At 37.1% G+C, this 13,571-nt stretch overlaps 2 protein-coding genes across 3 annotated transcripts; both read left to right on the forward strand.

Annotated features, from left to right (window-relative positions):
* LOC137108912 (palmitoyltransferase ZDHHC20-B-like) lies at positions 1-6,287 on the forward strand. Its single transcript, XM_067494027.1, has 13 exons — positions 1-159; positions 1,112-1,138; positions 1,264-1,358; positions 1,738-1,858; positions 2,337-2,406; positions 3,170-3,202; positions 3,369-3,489; positions 4,086-4,218; positions 4,311-4,437; positions 4,629-4,715; positions 4,805-4,884; positions 4,986-5,032; positions 5,140-6,287. The coding sequence occupies exons 1-12, from the start codon at positions 12-14 to the stop codon at positions 5,027-5,029; spliced, it is 1,086 nt and encodes a 361-aa protein (XP_067350128.1). The 5' UTR covers positions 1-11; the 3' UTR covers positions 5,030-5,032; positions 5,140-6,287.
* Positions 6,288-7,179: 892 nt separating this feature from the next.
* LOC137108913 (organic solute transporter subunit alpha-like) lies at positions 7,180-13,011 on the forward strand. Of its 2 annotated transcripts, XM_067494029.1 has the most exons (9): positions 7,180-7,920; positions 8,164-8,315; positions 8,425-8,498; positions 9,273-9,431; positions 9,528-9,639; positions 9,731-9,877; positions 10,332-10,437; positions 10,540-10,744; positions 12,871-13,011. In XM_067494029.1, the coding sequence occupies exons 1-8, from the start codon at positions 7,845-7,847 to the stop codon at positions 10,698-10,700; spliced, it is 987 nt and encodes a 328-aa protein (XP_067350130.1). In that variant the 5' UTR covers positions 7,180-7,844; the 3' UTR covers positions 10,701-10,744; positions 12,871-13,011. The 2 variants fall into 2 exon arrangements, with proteins under 2 accessions (XP_067350130.1, XP_067350129.1); XM_067494028.1 differs by lacking the exon at positions 12,871-13,011 and having other exon boundaries at positions 7,183-7,920; positions 10,540-11,389.
* The last annotated feature ends 560 nt before the right edge of the window (positions 13,012-13,571 follow it).

Raw genomic sequence — 13,571 nt, forward strand, 5'->3', positions numbered from 1 at the left:
GCGTGGATGTGATGTCAGCTAAGATTCTACCGGGATTAAAGATGGCGCCCTCTCCTGTACTGAAGTGCTGCAAACGGGCTCTGAACTGGGTACCTGTCCTGTTTATTAACCTGGTTGTCGGGTGGTCTTATTACGCTTATGTCGTGGAGCTTTGTGTCTGTAAGTACACTCACTTCTGTAAGTATTTAGCTAAAGAGGGCTTCATATCTGCTTGTTTTGACGGTCTCCAACTTTGACAAGCTAACGTTAGTTCATGTAAGATTGAAAATCTTCCTCAGCCTGCGCACGTTATATGCGTATAATCCTCACAATGACACACTCATTATTTTCTTTCTAAATCCTAAAAAAATCATGCATGCATTAGTTCATTTGCGTGAGACTGGTGGATTTAAATCCCTAGAGTCATTTGACTGGGATGAAGCCAGTTTTTGCTGTTATATTGTGCAGTTTTATTTGAATGGACAAGTTAAGCGAAGGCTTATTTTAGTGACACCGTCTGTTTTCACAGTTTTGAACGTGGTTTCATTTGAACTGAGAACAAGTTCATTTCCTGTCCCGCTGTGCTTCCTAATGTCAGCTGACAAGTTGTTGATTGATTTATTACTGTACCCGAGATTGATGAACTTAAACTGCATTGTATTGCTAGATGCAATGAAACCTGGAAAACAAGGGAGGCAGTTAAAGCCAGTGCCTCTTGTTTTAACCTCGGAAAAGACAGTAAGACCTCCACCTAAACTGTTTCATTTACTTAGCATTTACTTAATGTAGCGAAAAAAATTCTGGCCAAGCAGGTGTGAAAGTAAGTATTTGTATGTATTATTCAGGATTTAGATGTCAGTTGTGTGTTTCATGACATGAACTGTCTCCACACTCATAATATCAGCATGTAGACACATTGCAGTTATGTCTGTTACTCAGTGGTTGTGGTCAGGACAGGGACATCCCTGCTGCTTAAACAAAGCTCTCTGTTATGGGCCACTGCCGGCCGTGCCAGGCTGCTGCCACATGCTGTGAGAAGTGGGTGGTGTGTGTGTGTGTGTGGGGGGGGGGGGTAATGCATTGAAAGGACATTAATTAATGCTCAATTTTTTTTCGTCTCTGTTTTATGTAGATACAATCCCAAATAATGCAGAACGCAGTAAGATATACCCTCTCCATGCACATTATTCATTCATTTACATTTGAGACTGTAATACCTCTCATGTTAATAATTCATATGTGCCCAATTATCTGCACATCATGACTTTGTCTTTCTTTTAACAGTCAGCTATTTGGTCATCTTTCACATTTTTCTCATCATGTTTATATGGTCCTACTGGAAAACTATCTGGTCAAGACCTGCCAGCCCATCAAAAGCGGTGAGCCAGGAGATAGAAATAATTTAGTGATTATACACTTAGTGATTATACACTGTTGTCATAAAGTTGGTATTTTTGTGTGTTTTAGGACACATTCCTCTTTTTTATTTAAGTTAATTGAAGGTTAATTGAGGTTTAATTTTCACTGCTCACTGTCACGATGTTTGGTAGAGACTCATCAATAAAGTTTTGAGACGAAATACACTTTATCTATCAAGAATAAATCACATTGTCATAATAATTTCAAGAGAAGAAGTAAAAAATCTTTTATTCTAACTTTATGGGCAACAATGCACATGTATAGAAAAAAAAACAAACACAACTAAATTCTTGAACCACCCCAAAAAGTTTGCACTTTTGTCTTTTGTCTTTCTATCAGTTTGTTCTGCCCAGAATAGAGAAGGAAATGTTTGAGAGAGAAGAGCGTGCCGAGATACAACAAGAGATCCTTAAGAAGGTGGCGAGGAATTTACCTGTGTATACTCGCACCGCAGGGGGAGGTAAGAACTGTTTTACTGTTGACACTGTAGCTCCTAGCAAAGAAGGAAGTACACAGAGACATTTCCTCATTGTTTACTTCATGTTTATTGCTCACATGCGCAACATTAGACAACCAATGACCAATTAAATTGCGTACATTAGTTATTTACTTTATCTTCCCTTATTGGAGAAAAGTTCAACACTTATATCTTTATAAAAGAACTTACTTTATTGTATAACATATTATTTCTCTGTTAATGCATATCCGGCTCATGTCTCTTGTGTTTACAGAGCCGCAGGTATCAGGGGGGGTTAATTGGACTCAGGTGCACCTCTTTATCTCTACGGGCCAAACCTGGGTCTTTTACGCATCAACAATCATGATCTCACATACAGTTTCACAGGGACAAACTGCTTTTTAAATAAGCCTGCTGCGTGAGGGGCTACAGCACACTTGTTATTCAGTAGTACTTTAGTAATTCAGCTTTGATCTTTCAGCCATCCGGTACTGTGACCCCTGCCAGATAATCAAACCTGACCGCTGCCATCACTGCTCAACCTGCGAAACGTGAGTGTCTTATGAATGTACAATGTTTTACTTTGTTTTTAAACATCCCATAGTTTGTTGTTGTAAGAAAATAACCACAATATGTGGTAACAAAATATGAAGAGAAAATGCAAATGTGTGGCTGTTGAGAAACAGGACAGCTCAACAGCGTGTTATATACTGGCCATTGCATTAGGTACAACTGTACAGTCTAATGCAATCCAATAAAGCAGCTCTGCCATCAATTCTACTTTTACAAGGTTTGGTCAAATTCATAATTAATGACTTTAGAACCACCTCTTACTATAATGCACTTCAGTAAGAACAAACCACCTACTATGACCATAATAAAAAACATATAGTAGAATTATCACCTTTCTGACACTTACTTAAAACTGAAAAGAGGTGTACCACACACACATACACACAAATTCAAATTAACCCTAAACCTCAATAATAACAATCCATATTCAGCTAATACTGATGTTCTTTCATTATCAGAAGTAACAAAAATGATCAAAGAGTGTATAAAAAAGTAGTAAAACACTTGGAATTATACTGGTGCGAAGTTTGCACCCTTTTGATAAATTGATTAAATATTAACTTTAATTTCTAATGAAAGAACAGTTGTTCAATCTTAGTGTGCATTAAATATTATGTTGATTTAAAAAAAAAAATTGTTTTACTGTTTTTGATATTTCAAAAGAAGGGGACTCAAACATTTGCACATTTGCACATTTGCAAATATCAGTTAGAAGAAATGTTTTTCTTGTTCTCATTAAAGATGCGTGCTCAAAATGGATCATCACTGCCCATGGTATGTAGTCTTATTTATTTATGCATTTAAGTAATGTTTATTCCATCATGTTCTGCTGTTGATTAGCTTTTTTAGCTAAAATGAAATATTTACTTTATTATGAAATCTGTCACATTTCTGCAGAGGACAATATGGAGGAATGAGCATTTGACCTTTTTTTTTTCAGGGTGAATAACTGTGTTGGATTCTCAAACTACAAGTACTTTGTGTTGTTCTTGGCCTACGCCGCACTCTACTGTGCAGTCATTTGTGCTACAGTTACCCAGTATTTCATCAAATTCTGGACTGTAAGTTTTTTGGTTTGTTTTTCAAATTGACATGTTGTGTGGTTGTTCTGTGTTTGCAGTTTATTAAAGTAGTTTGTAAATTGTTTTAAAATTCTTTTTACTTTCTGCATTCAGCAGCCTTGGGCTGAAAAACCATTAGAACTATATTGCCAGTTTGGGCAAATGCTAAAATAATACTAATATCTTCAAAAGGACAATATTATTATCACTATTAATACATTTATTTTAGAAATGTAAGTGCAGTCAGGCTGTGCTGACACTTGATCACTTTTTTCAGCCATTACTGATTGCATGATAAGATATCAACTGTTTCAAAAATATGTCACTGTGGTGTCATATACTCACTTATCAGGGGATCTTCTTCAGCATACTGCTCTTCACGATATAGTGTCTCCTGTCACGTAGTCCACCAGTGAGGGAGAATATTGTGTTAGCAAAAACATTATTGCTAAAATTATGTAAATCTAAAATAGCTGTACCAGTGCAACAAAATAGTGCACATTTAATTTCTATTTAGTAGTGAGTAGTCAGTAGTGAGGTGAAGATAACTTAACATGAGCTTTTGTTTTTTCTCCTCTTTTTTTTTCCCACCAAAGAAACAGCTGCCTGACACACACGCCAAATTCCACATCCTATTCTTATTTTTCGTGGCAGCCTTGTTCTTTATCAGTGTCCTGTCACTTCTCAGCTACCACCTATGGCTTGTGGGAAAGAACAGGACCACTATAGGTAGCTAGAACTAAATACAGCATGTAATGTAATTCAGTTGCTTATTACATCATTTGAAAGGGACCTCTCACTTAATATATTTGTCTTTTCAGAGGCTTTTAGGGCTCCTGTCTTCACAAATGGTCCAGACAAAAATGGGTTTTCTCTAGGCTTTAGCAGAAATGTTTCTGAGGTGTTTGGAGACCAGGCAAAATACTTTTTTTTTCCTGTTTTCTCAAGGTGAGTCTGCTGACTTGATTCAACTGTAGTTAGCAAAACTATTCACTTAAAGCCAAATACTACCATCTATCATTAGTGTTGAAGCTTTTTTATTGGAGTGTGGAAAATAAAGTGTATTCCCGAAAGTACAATCCACTCTGAATCCATCGTAAATTGTTTTGCCAATGTTTTCTTTCTTTATGCTTTATCAGTTTGGGGGATGGACATTCCTTTGTTACCAGATTGGTGCACATAGACCCAGAACAAGCAAACAGTGTCCTGCAGCAGAATGGAAAAAGGCTAGTGTCTTTTTTTATTTATTTAAATATTGTAAAATTGTCTGTTTAGTTGTTTTTGTGTCAACCTTTTAATGTGACTTCAATTGCAGTCCTGCTGATGGGGAGACAAGCCCTTGTGTGCTTGGTAACAGCATACAACACACAGAGGACAACAACAAAGAAATCACTGGTGTGTTGTTGCTTTTTTCATTATAGCTTATATGTTTTTGTATTTTTACTTTTGTGCTTGATATGAAATTTTGTTAAAGACCTTGTCCTGTTTTCCTTCAGACAGAGGACATGTAGTCTCTGTGACGATGGAGAGTGAACCATAGCAGGTATGTGTTACGTGAACATTTTCATAATTACTGTAAATTTTTGAGTCCTTGTCCTCTGGCTGTGTTTATTTGTACTGTGTTTATTTGTTCTTTGACCGTTGCTGCAGGTTCCAGGCACATTAAGGAAGTGCTAATCGACTATGTTGCCTTAAACCAGGAACATCTGCACCTCCACAGGACCCATTCTCCACTCTCATTTTGAGTTTGGCAGTGCAGCTACAAGCCACATGTTCCTTTCATGTACAATAAATAGACCATTCTTCACTTAGCATAGTAACGACAGTACTGTCATTTCAGCAGAGACTGACAGTGACCTTGGTGGACCTTGTTCAGATATTCTGTCATGGTTTTAAGTCAAAGATGTTCAAATAATTTGCAAAGAGGCAATTTTGACAGTATTGAACCACAGACTTGTTATAACTGCTGCATCTGAAAAACTCTGGGAGTGTTTTCCCCCTTGAGCCAATGTATGTCTACATTGCCTGTTTATCTACTCAGATTAATCTCATACATTTCAGCTAGAGAGTCATCCTTTGTCAGTATTAATCAAGCATTAATAACTAAACCTTGACCTTACTTTTGTTAAAGAAGCAATGAGAACCACTGAAGTGAGATTTTGATGATAACTATTACAAAATGGTTGGAACATTTCAACACTGTCAAGTGTGTGTGTGCAATATGTTTCATAAGTAAGACGAGTGTGTTTTTGAAGGGTCGGAATTTGCGTTCAACAGTTTACCTTGTTGAAAATGTTTAACACGCTTTCTGTTTACGCAATGTTTTTTCTTGGATTTCAAGTTCTATGTCATGTTAAAATAAGCTTAAAGACCAAATCCATTTGAACTACAAATGGACTTTTGGACTCATTCCAAGTAATTTTTTAAGACACAAGGTGAAATAGATCACATATAAAGCAGAGTTATCAATGAGGCTGCCATTTTTTTATATTTTTATTTAATAACTTATTTGTTTTTTTGTGTGTGTGATTGCATTGCACTGTTTTTGTGTGATTTTATTGTAAAGACATTTGTTTGTGTTTTTTTGAAAGGTGTAGATCTTCATCCTTAAGTCCTCATGTTAATTTCATGGTTAGGCTGTTGCTGCTTTATGTATTTGTTTCATCTTTACTTTTAATGCCAAGTTCTCTTTCAGTTTGTTTTCCAACTTATAAGATAAGATTATAAGATAAGATTTATCTGAAAGTTTTGAAAGCATAGAGCACATAATCAAACAACAATAAAATCTATTAAAAGAGTGCAATGATCTGTGAAGTTGAAATAGAATAGATAAGGTGGATACACTTTATGGTTCAGTAACAATAAATGCAAGAAACAATAGTATTTTTTGTTAAGCACTACATGTCTGTGGAACATAAAGTAATGCATATTTACATCATATTAGTGACTGTACAGTTCTGTACCCCTTACTAAACGTTCATTTGTAGGTTTTTCAAATGATGTGTTAGATATGATAATTCTGCCAAAATAATTTTCTGTTCAGAAGGTTGCCTGATCATTCCCCTGAGAGGCAGGATTGGATCTGGATGGGACAAGTTAGCAACTTTTGTCCGTCTCACTGTGCAAGTCCCCAAACTCGTATTCCTCCAGTAGAGCTGCTCAGTGGCCACCAGATCAGAATGTGGTTGTTCTGGGCAGCATCCAGGGGTAAATGTGATCTAGTTCCTGTGAAAGAAACTACCTTGAATCCTGTGACAGCAGTACTGTATATGTGAGTCAAATTTGACAAACGATAGAGAATAGAAAGCATATAAAAATTAATTTGTACACACTGTAAAAGTCATCATACTTGCACAACATACAGTACAAGTGGTGCGGTGCCAAATGTCTGCAAAGAAATTCAATATTTATTGAGGTTTTGAAATATCAACCAGGGCAAGGTGAATGTCCTCAGTGTTACTCACCTCATTTGACTGATAAGGCTGGAGTCTCAACAATCAGCTTTACTTTGGATTAACTTTTCACCTTTTATAGAGTTTTGTCATTTTCAATCAAAAATGGGGTTTTTTGTTTTGTTTTTCTTGCTACCCCTTCTTTGATGTATGACCCTTAATATTTTGAGGAATTCTTTGTAATGTTTAAAGCATTATTAATGTTTAAAGCATTATCAAGTGTTGAAAGTACAATCAGTATGCAACACAGTGGTAATTGTGTGGAGATAAAAGGTTAAGCTTCAGTTTAGATAAACCAGAATTGGCTATTATGTCTAACGAGCCTTAAGAGTGATACCAACCCTAGGTTTCATTTGCCATATCCTGGGAATTTTAGGAGAGAACTGGGGACAACACAAGTGACACAAACAATGACACCTTTGCATTTACAAGAAGGTAATTTAGCTGAGAACTGCATATAAATTGAAGTAAATTATAAAATACACATATTCCTCATTGCTGAAGTATAAAGGAAATTTAAAAAATTTTTGTACCTTTAATTACTGGGCTAGAAACGACACACCCTGTCAAGGTTCAAATTAAACTCTGACCCTGATGTGATTTAAGTCTGTGAATGAATGAGCAACAGTTACTTTCTCATAAATTTGTAAGCTCCGGTCATGACATTGTGCTTTCGAAAATAATCTAAGGGTTAAAGTGCACTTGGTAAATCGACTGAACAGGTCCACCACTGCCATGTGAAAAGGAAACAGATCAGTTAGGCAGACGTTATTTTACTCTATGTCAACCTAATCGGGTTTAACTCGTGATTTGCTAGTAAGTAATCTGCGTTCAGTTTAAACTTTGTGGACCATTCCTTTTTAAACTTTGATTTGAGTTTATCGGGAGGAACCTCTGCCAGTCATGGAGGAAGCCCTTAACAGCACTATTCATCCAGCTTGTTTACAGGAGCCTCCACTTGCAATCGACGTGATAAAGCGTAAGTGACATTATTACCCTGTTTGCTGATAATGTTTCCTTATCAACCAATCTGGGCTAATGACATTAATTGTTCACTCAGCAGTGCCCTGTGAGTGTCAGTATGTCAGTGTGTCTTAAATTAGAAAATAACCTGCCCTCTCATTTCATTTAAAGGGACCTTTTTAACCTTAGGCAAACCTGATTTGTGGTTTTCAGTTTTAATTTCCATTTCCTATGCTCCTCTCCTCTCTTATTGTTTTAGAGCTAGATGTATTTGGAGTTTGCCTGTACTCCTTGCTCACCTTCATGTCCTGTGTCTCCCTGCTGCTGTACTTGGAGCAGTGTGTATATATGTATAAAAAACTGTCCTACCCCAAGAAGACAACCATTATGTGGATCAATGGTGCAGCACCAGTAAGAATACATACTGTACCTGTTTTGTTACATCTTGTTGCTAGTTATAGAAACCAATAGAAAGATATTGACCAAATCTTTAAAATGTCCTGGTATTTCTCTGTTTCAGGTAATTTCCACTATGTCTTGCTTTGGGATGTGGATCCCAAAGGCTGTCATGTTCACAGACATGACATCTAACTGGTAAAGGTTCTTTCAGCTACAGTGAGAATGTGTGCACTTAGTAAAAGGTTTAGTAAAAGGGCATATCAGCTTTCAGGTAATATTAGTAATCTGAATTGTTGCTATTATTACAGTTGTTCCCTTATACAGCTTTGTGAAACTCCACAGTAATTTGAAACAACAAGGCTATTAGAGTAAATACGTCTGAAATAAATGTGTAAAAACCAGCAAGAAGTTATGTTAGAAAAACCTAAAAGTGCATCTCAAATGTAAGTTTCAATTGAACAGTTCTTTTCCACGACCAATCCTCCATTTCTGTCTCTGTAAGACAAGCAGGGTACAGCATCAGCTAAATGACACTTTAAATGACCCACTGTATGAGGATTCCCCGTGCATAGATAATTGATTACAGAATGAATGTAATGACGCTACAAAACCCCAAAAGCCGCTTATCAAAGAGTGGAATTGAATTATAGTTTAACCAGGCAGTGAATCATTACATACAGAGACCAAAGCTCATGCCACATCTCCAACCAGCCTTTGACTCAAATACAATCCACAATTCCTCACAGGGGTTTGTCATGACGGTGTTAAATTGCGTGTGCCTTGATTTATGTGATTTATGTACAGCAAGTGCTACAGGATGATTAATCCCCGGGTCAAAATCCATTAACACTAAGCTGTTTAGGTTTGTTCTAACGCATCAAGAGTAGATCTGTTTTTCTATGACAGACACAATATAAAATATGACACTCTCTATGAATTGGCCTAAATCGCTTCTCTTTCTGTCTGTAGCTACTTTGCAGTTGTGGTGTATAAGGTCTTGGTTCTGATGATCGAGGAGTTTGGGGGCAGCAAAGATTTTCTGAAGCGGTTTTCTGGTGAAACCTTTAGGATCAACACAGGCCCATGCTGCTGCTGCTGCCCCTGTTTGCCCCGTGTGCCCATGTCACGGTATTTGTAGCTGTTTATACATATGGTCTATGTATTACTGTTCTTGCATCACCTCTTTATTTGGTCTGCACACCAACCTTTCCTCGGATCATTTAGGCGAATGTTCTTCTTGCTGAAGCTGGGTGCTCTTCAGTATGCAATCCTAAAGACTGCACTCTCCGTGCTCGCCATAATTTTGTGGACGAACGGCAACTTTGATCTCTCTGATGTAAGTGGGCCTACATAAATTTCTCTACATATCTGATGGTAGTGAAACTAACATGAAATGTAAAAATTTCTTTGCTTTTTTTTTTTTACAGCTAGAGATCACCGGTACAGCCATTTGGATTAATCCATTCATTGGCATTCTCACTATTATCTCCCTTTGGCCTCTTGCCATCATCTTCATGAACACTAAAGGTTTTCTACGCAGCCTCAATATCATACCCAAATATGCCATGTATCAAGTGAGTGAACACCTCTAACACAATATACTGTATATCATATGCCACTGTGTTGCTCAGTCTGTTCTAACCTGAGAAGGTTATTTTGATCTTTTATATTTATTAAACAATTTTCATCCAGGATGGGGAATATACATCTATATACCAGAAATGTTAATTTAATGAACATGAAAATAGTAACACCTGCCGGTTCATGTACTTGAACACAAACTCCGTAACACTGAAGAAAAAACAAAATGACCAGGAACGGCAGCGTCTTTTACTCAAAAAACAATTAGGTTTAGTCCCATTTTATATTTTGTCAATATTTATGTGTTTATGAAAAATAAATTTGGCATTAGTTTAGAGAAACAGTATTAAGGTTACTAAATAGTACTAAAGTTTTAACACCTCAATGTCTGCATACTACACTAAGTGTAGTAAACTGTAACTGATCAAGTTCTGGTTTTCCCATTAGCTAGTGCTTGTACTGAGTCAGCTGCAGACATCAATTATTAACATCCTGGCCTTAGATGGAACCATCGCCTGTGCTCCTCCCTTCTCTTCTCAGGCCCGTGGATCCAGTAAGAAAAATCTATGAATGTCTTTTCTGCATCTGCTGCTGTAAAGTGAAACATCTTCAGCCCCGTTTCTTAGTTTTTTTTTTCTTTGTTTCTGTCCTTCAGTGCTAAGTCAGCAGATGATGATCATGGAGATGTTCATCATCACTCTCGTCACTCGGTATCTGTACCGTCGTACATATGACACCCTTCCCACTGAGGTGCAAGACAGTGAGCACAACGATAAAGACACTCTGGAGGCTCCTGTCATAGAGCATGATGTCTAAAAAAGGAATGATATCAACGGCGTTGTCATAATGTATTATCTATTGTAAGTTAGGAGATTACCAAATAGTCAAATTTACGTCTGATAAAATGTTTTCAATAACGTTTTACCCTTGCTGTGTGTGCAGGTGTAAGAGGCAAGAACATCATTTGATTGGCCTCATAAGACTACTAACATCAATTACTTTGTACTTTACCTTTTGAGCAGAACCCAGAGATTTCTGTTAATATCTGAATCTACAGGTTCTCTCAAACTACTAGTAACCACCCAGGTAAAAGTCCCTCTGAATATTCATCACAATCCATCCCTCAGATACAGATATCGCAAGACTTTGGCAAATTAACCAAATTTCGATAAAGATGATTTGTGTAAAAAGACTCTTTGACACATGCATCTGTTTTCTTTCTCGCCAAGATTTAGATTAAAAAAGAGAGATGAGTTTTGCTCGTATCTTATCTCAGTAAATATGAATCCCTCAGACAAAGGCTTCCTATGAAATTCTGAATGGAAGTGCTGATTGGGTACAGTCTTTACAAGCTATGCTAAGACAAACACAGATAGATAGAAAAGTTGACAATGCAAAGCAGTTCTTCGGACTGGGTTTGCGCAAGTTTATGAATATTTATGCGTGGAAGAACATGTTTACATTTGTTAAGAACACAGTAAATAAAGGCTCCTATTTATTTGCAATATTGTGTGTTTGTGTGTCTGAAAGAGAGGGAGAGAGAGAGTGACAGAGAGACTGCAGACATCACAGTAATGGTGACTTTGTAAAGATGTTGAAGTGACACGATAACAAAGATCCGATTTACAACATCAGATTTGGTTGTAAAGCTGCAGTCATAATGTATAGGGTACAGTTGTATAACTTGTAGGATACATTTTGTATTCAGTGCCTGTAGTAACCCATATCAATCCTATGCTGAGGATTTAGGCATAAAAACAAACATACATATTAACAATGTAGCAACAAAATTTACAATTTTATTAAAATGATTTATTCTGTTGGTCTGAGCAGCATATACAAGGAAGAATTTCTAACCCTGTAATTATTTAGGTTATTTATAGAACACTTGAATGCTAATCTTATTTCAACCTCTCTTTGCTGCAAGCATTTATGCAGTCCAATGCTTCAAAAACAGGTTGTATGTGTATGTGTTTGTTTGTCCTCAACAGCCTTTGTTCAATTATTGCTGACCCACTTACCCAGACTTAATTGGGCCAGGGAATGCATGTGGATGAGACAGCAGCTTTATTTTCACACATGATGTTTTTTCAAGCAACCACAAGAGGCTGCCCTTGTCCCACCCTCACTAACTTGATATTGCCTATTCATGACTTACAGGACTAATTTAGAAAAAGTAATAATAATAATAATATGTTTATTAACTCCTGTGCAAAGCAAGTGGAACAGTTAAGTTCACAATGATGCTCACTTGCTGTACATTCCTTTTCAAGACTTAACAAAGATTTACTTCCCAAGTAATTTGTATTAGTTAGTATTTACTTCTATAGACAGTTAAATACGATTGTTAACAACATTTGTCACATCGGGCACTTAACAGAAATGAAAACACGTGCACTGTGTTGACATTAGATAAAAATGGATATGAATAATTTAATGATTAAATTCTCATCTAAACAATAATATTCAATCCATCATAAATCTAGCAGAGTCAGTTTCAATAGCTTGATTGTCTTCAGGACTGTTGTTGACTCAGCTAAGATGTCCACAGAGACCAACATTTACACATATCAGAAAGCATTATATTTGTTTTATTATATATAATTAAAATAAGGCATTTTGAAGTAAAATGCAGCTGACAATAAATATTAACAGAGCTCAATAACTTAATCATCTTCAAAATGTAAATGATCAAATTCTTGCATTTTGTAGTAATAACTATTTAAATATTTTGTAAAGCTGTAATTTAACAATACAACAATTGTGTTTATTTAACTGGGGTGAGTTCTATAGGTGATGCATCAAAGTAGATGTGACGCTCAAGTTGTTTAGGATAAAAACAAATGTGTTCAATTAAAAGACTATTAGGATGCATATAACGGTGCACTGAATTAATCTGGATCAGTTGTTTATATAAAGCAAATCACTTGGATTCAAAATTTGGCTCTATTAATGGAGCATTTGTCTTTGCTGTTTATGTAAACAGAGTCATCAGACAGAGAGGAAGAGCGAGAGGAAGAGAGAGTGGAGCTGAGGGTGTTTGATGGCAGCCCCTGGCTCCGCATTGCTGACGAAAGCTGCTTAGCTCCTCGGTTGCTATGGCAACCGGGGAGAGCAGCCAGGCAAAAATGAGGCAAAGAGGAGGGGCTTTCAATGGAGAAATAGAGGAGAAAGGGCTGGATGGGAAAGACAGACAGAGGGAGGGATACAGGCAACCGATAACGAAACACTACGAGAGCAACAGAGGTAGAGCGAGGCTATAAAGGTCTGGATATAAATGCTCAACTCATCCATAATTGCTGGGGAATAATAACTGCAGAAAGTGACTGGAGGATACAGAGAAAGTGGGAACAGAGAGAAGATGGATGTACAAACGGAGAACATGGACCCCCCGCCTTGTGAATCACAGCCAAGTGGAAAAATCAGAAAGGGATTCAAGCTGTTTGGCAAGCGCAAGCCAGGTAACATATTTTCTATTCGCAGCAAAGGGGATGGAAACAACAAGTCACCTGTTATCCGGAGCAAAACCCTAGATGGATTATCTGAGACAGAGCGGGAGCCAGACAAGGAAAACGGACAGGAGGTGAGTCAAGGAGAGAGGGAGCATTCAGAGGAGGAACAGCTTGCAGAAGATGGCGTTCTGGCTGCCGCCCCTGCACGCACCTCAATTTCTTCAGCTTGCTCAGC

The sequence above is a fragment of the Channa argus genome, chromosome 24 (assembly GCF_033026475.1).
Source record: "Channa argus isolate prfri chromosome 24, Channa argus male v1.0, whole genome shotgun sequence".
NCBI classification, from domain to species: Eukaryota; Metazoa; Chordata; class Actinopteri; order Anabantiformes; family Channidae; genus Channa; species Channa argus.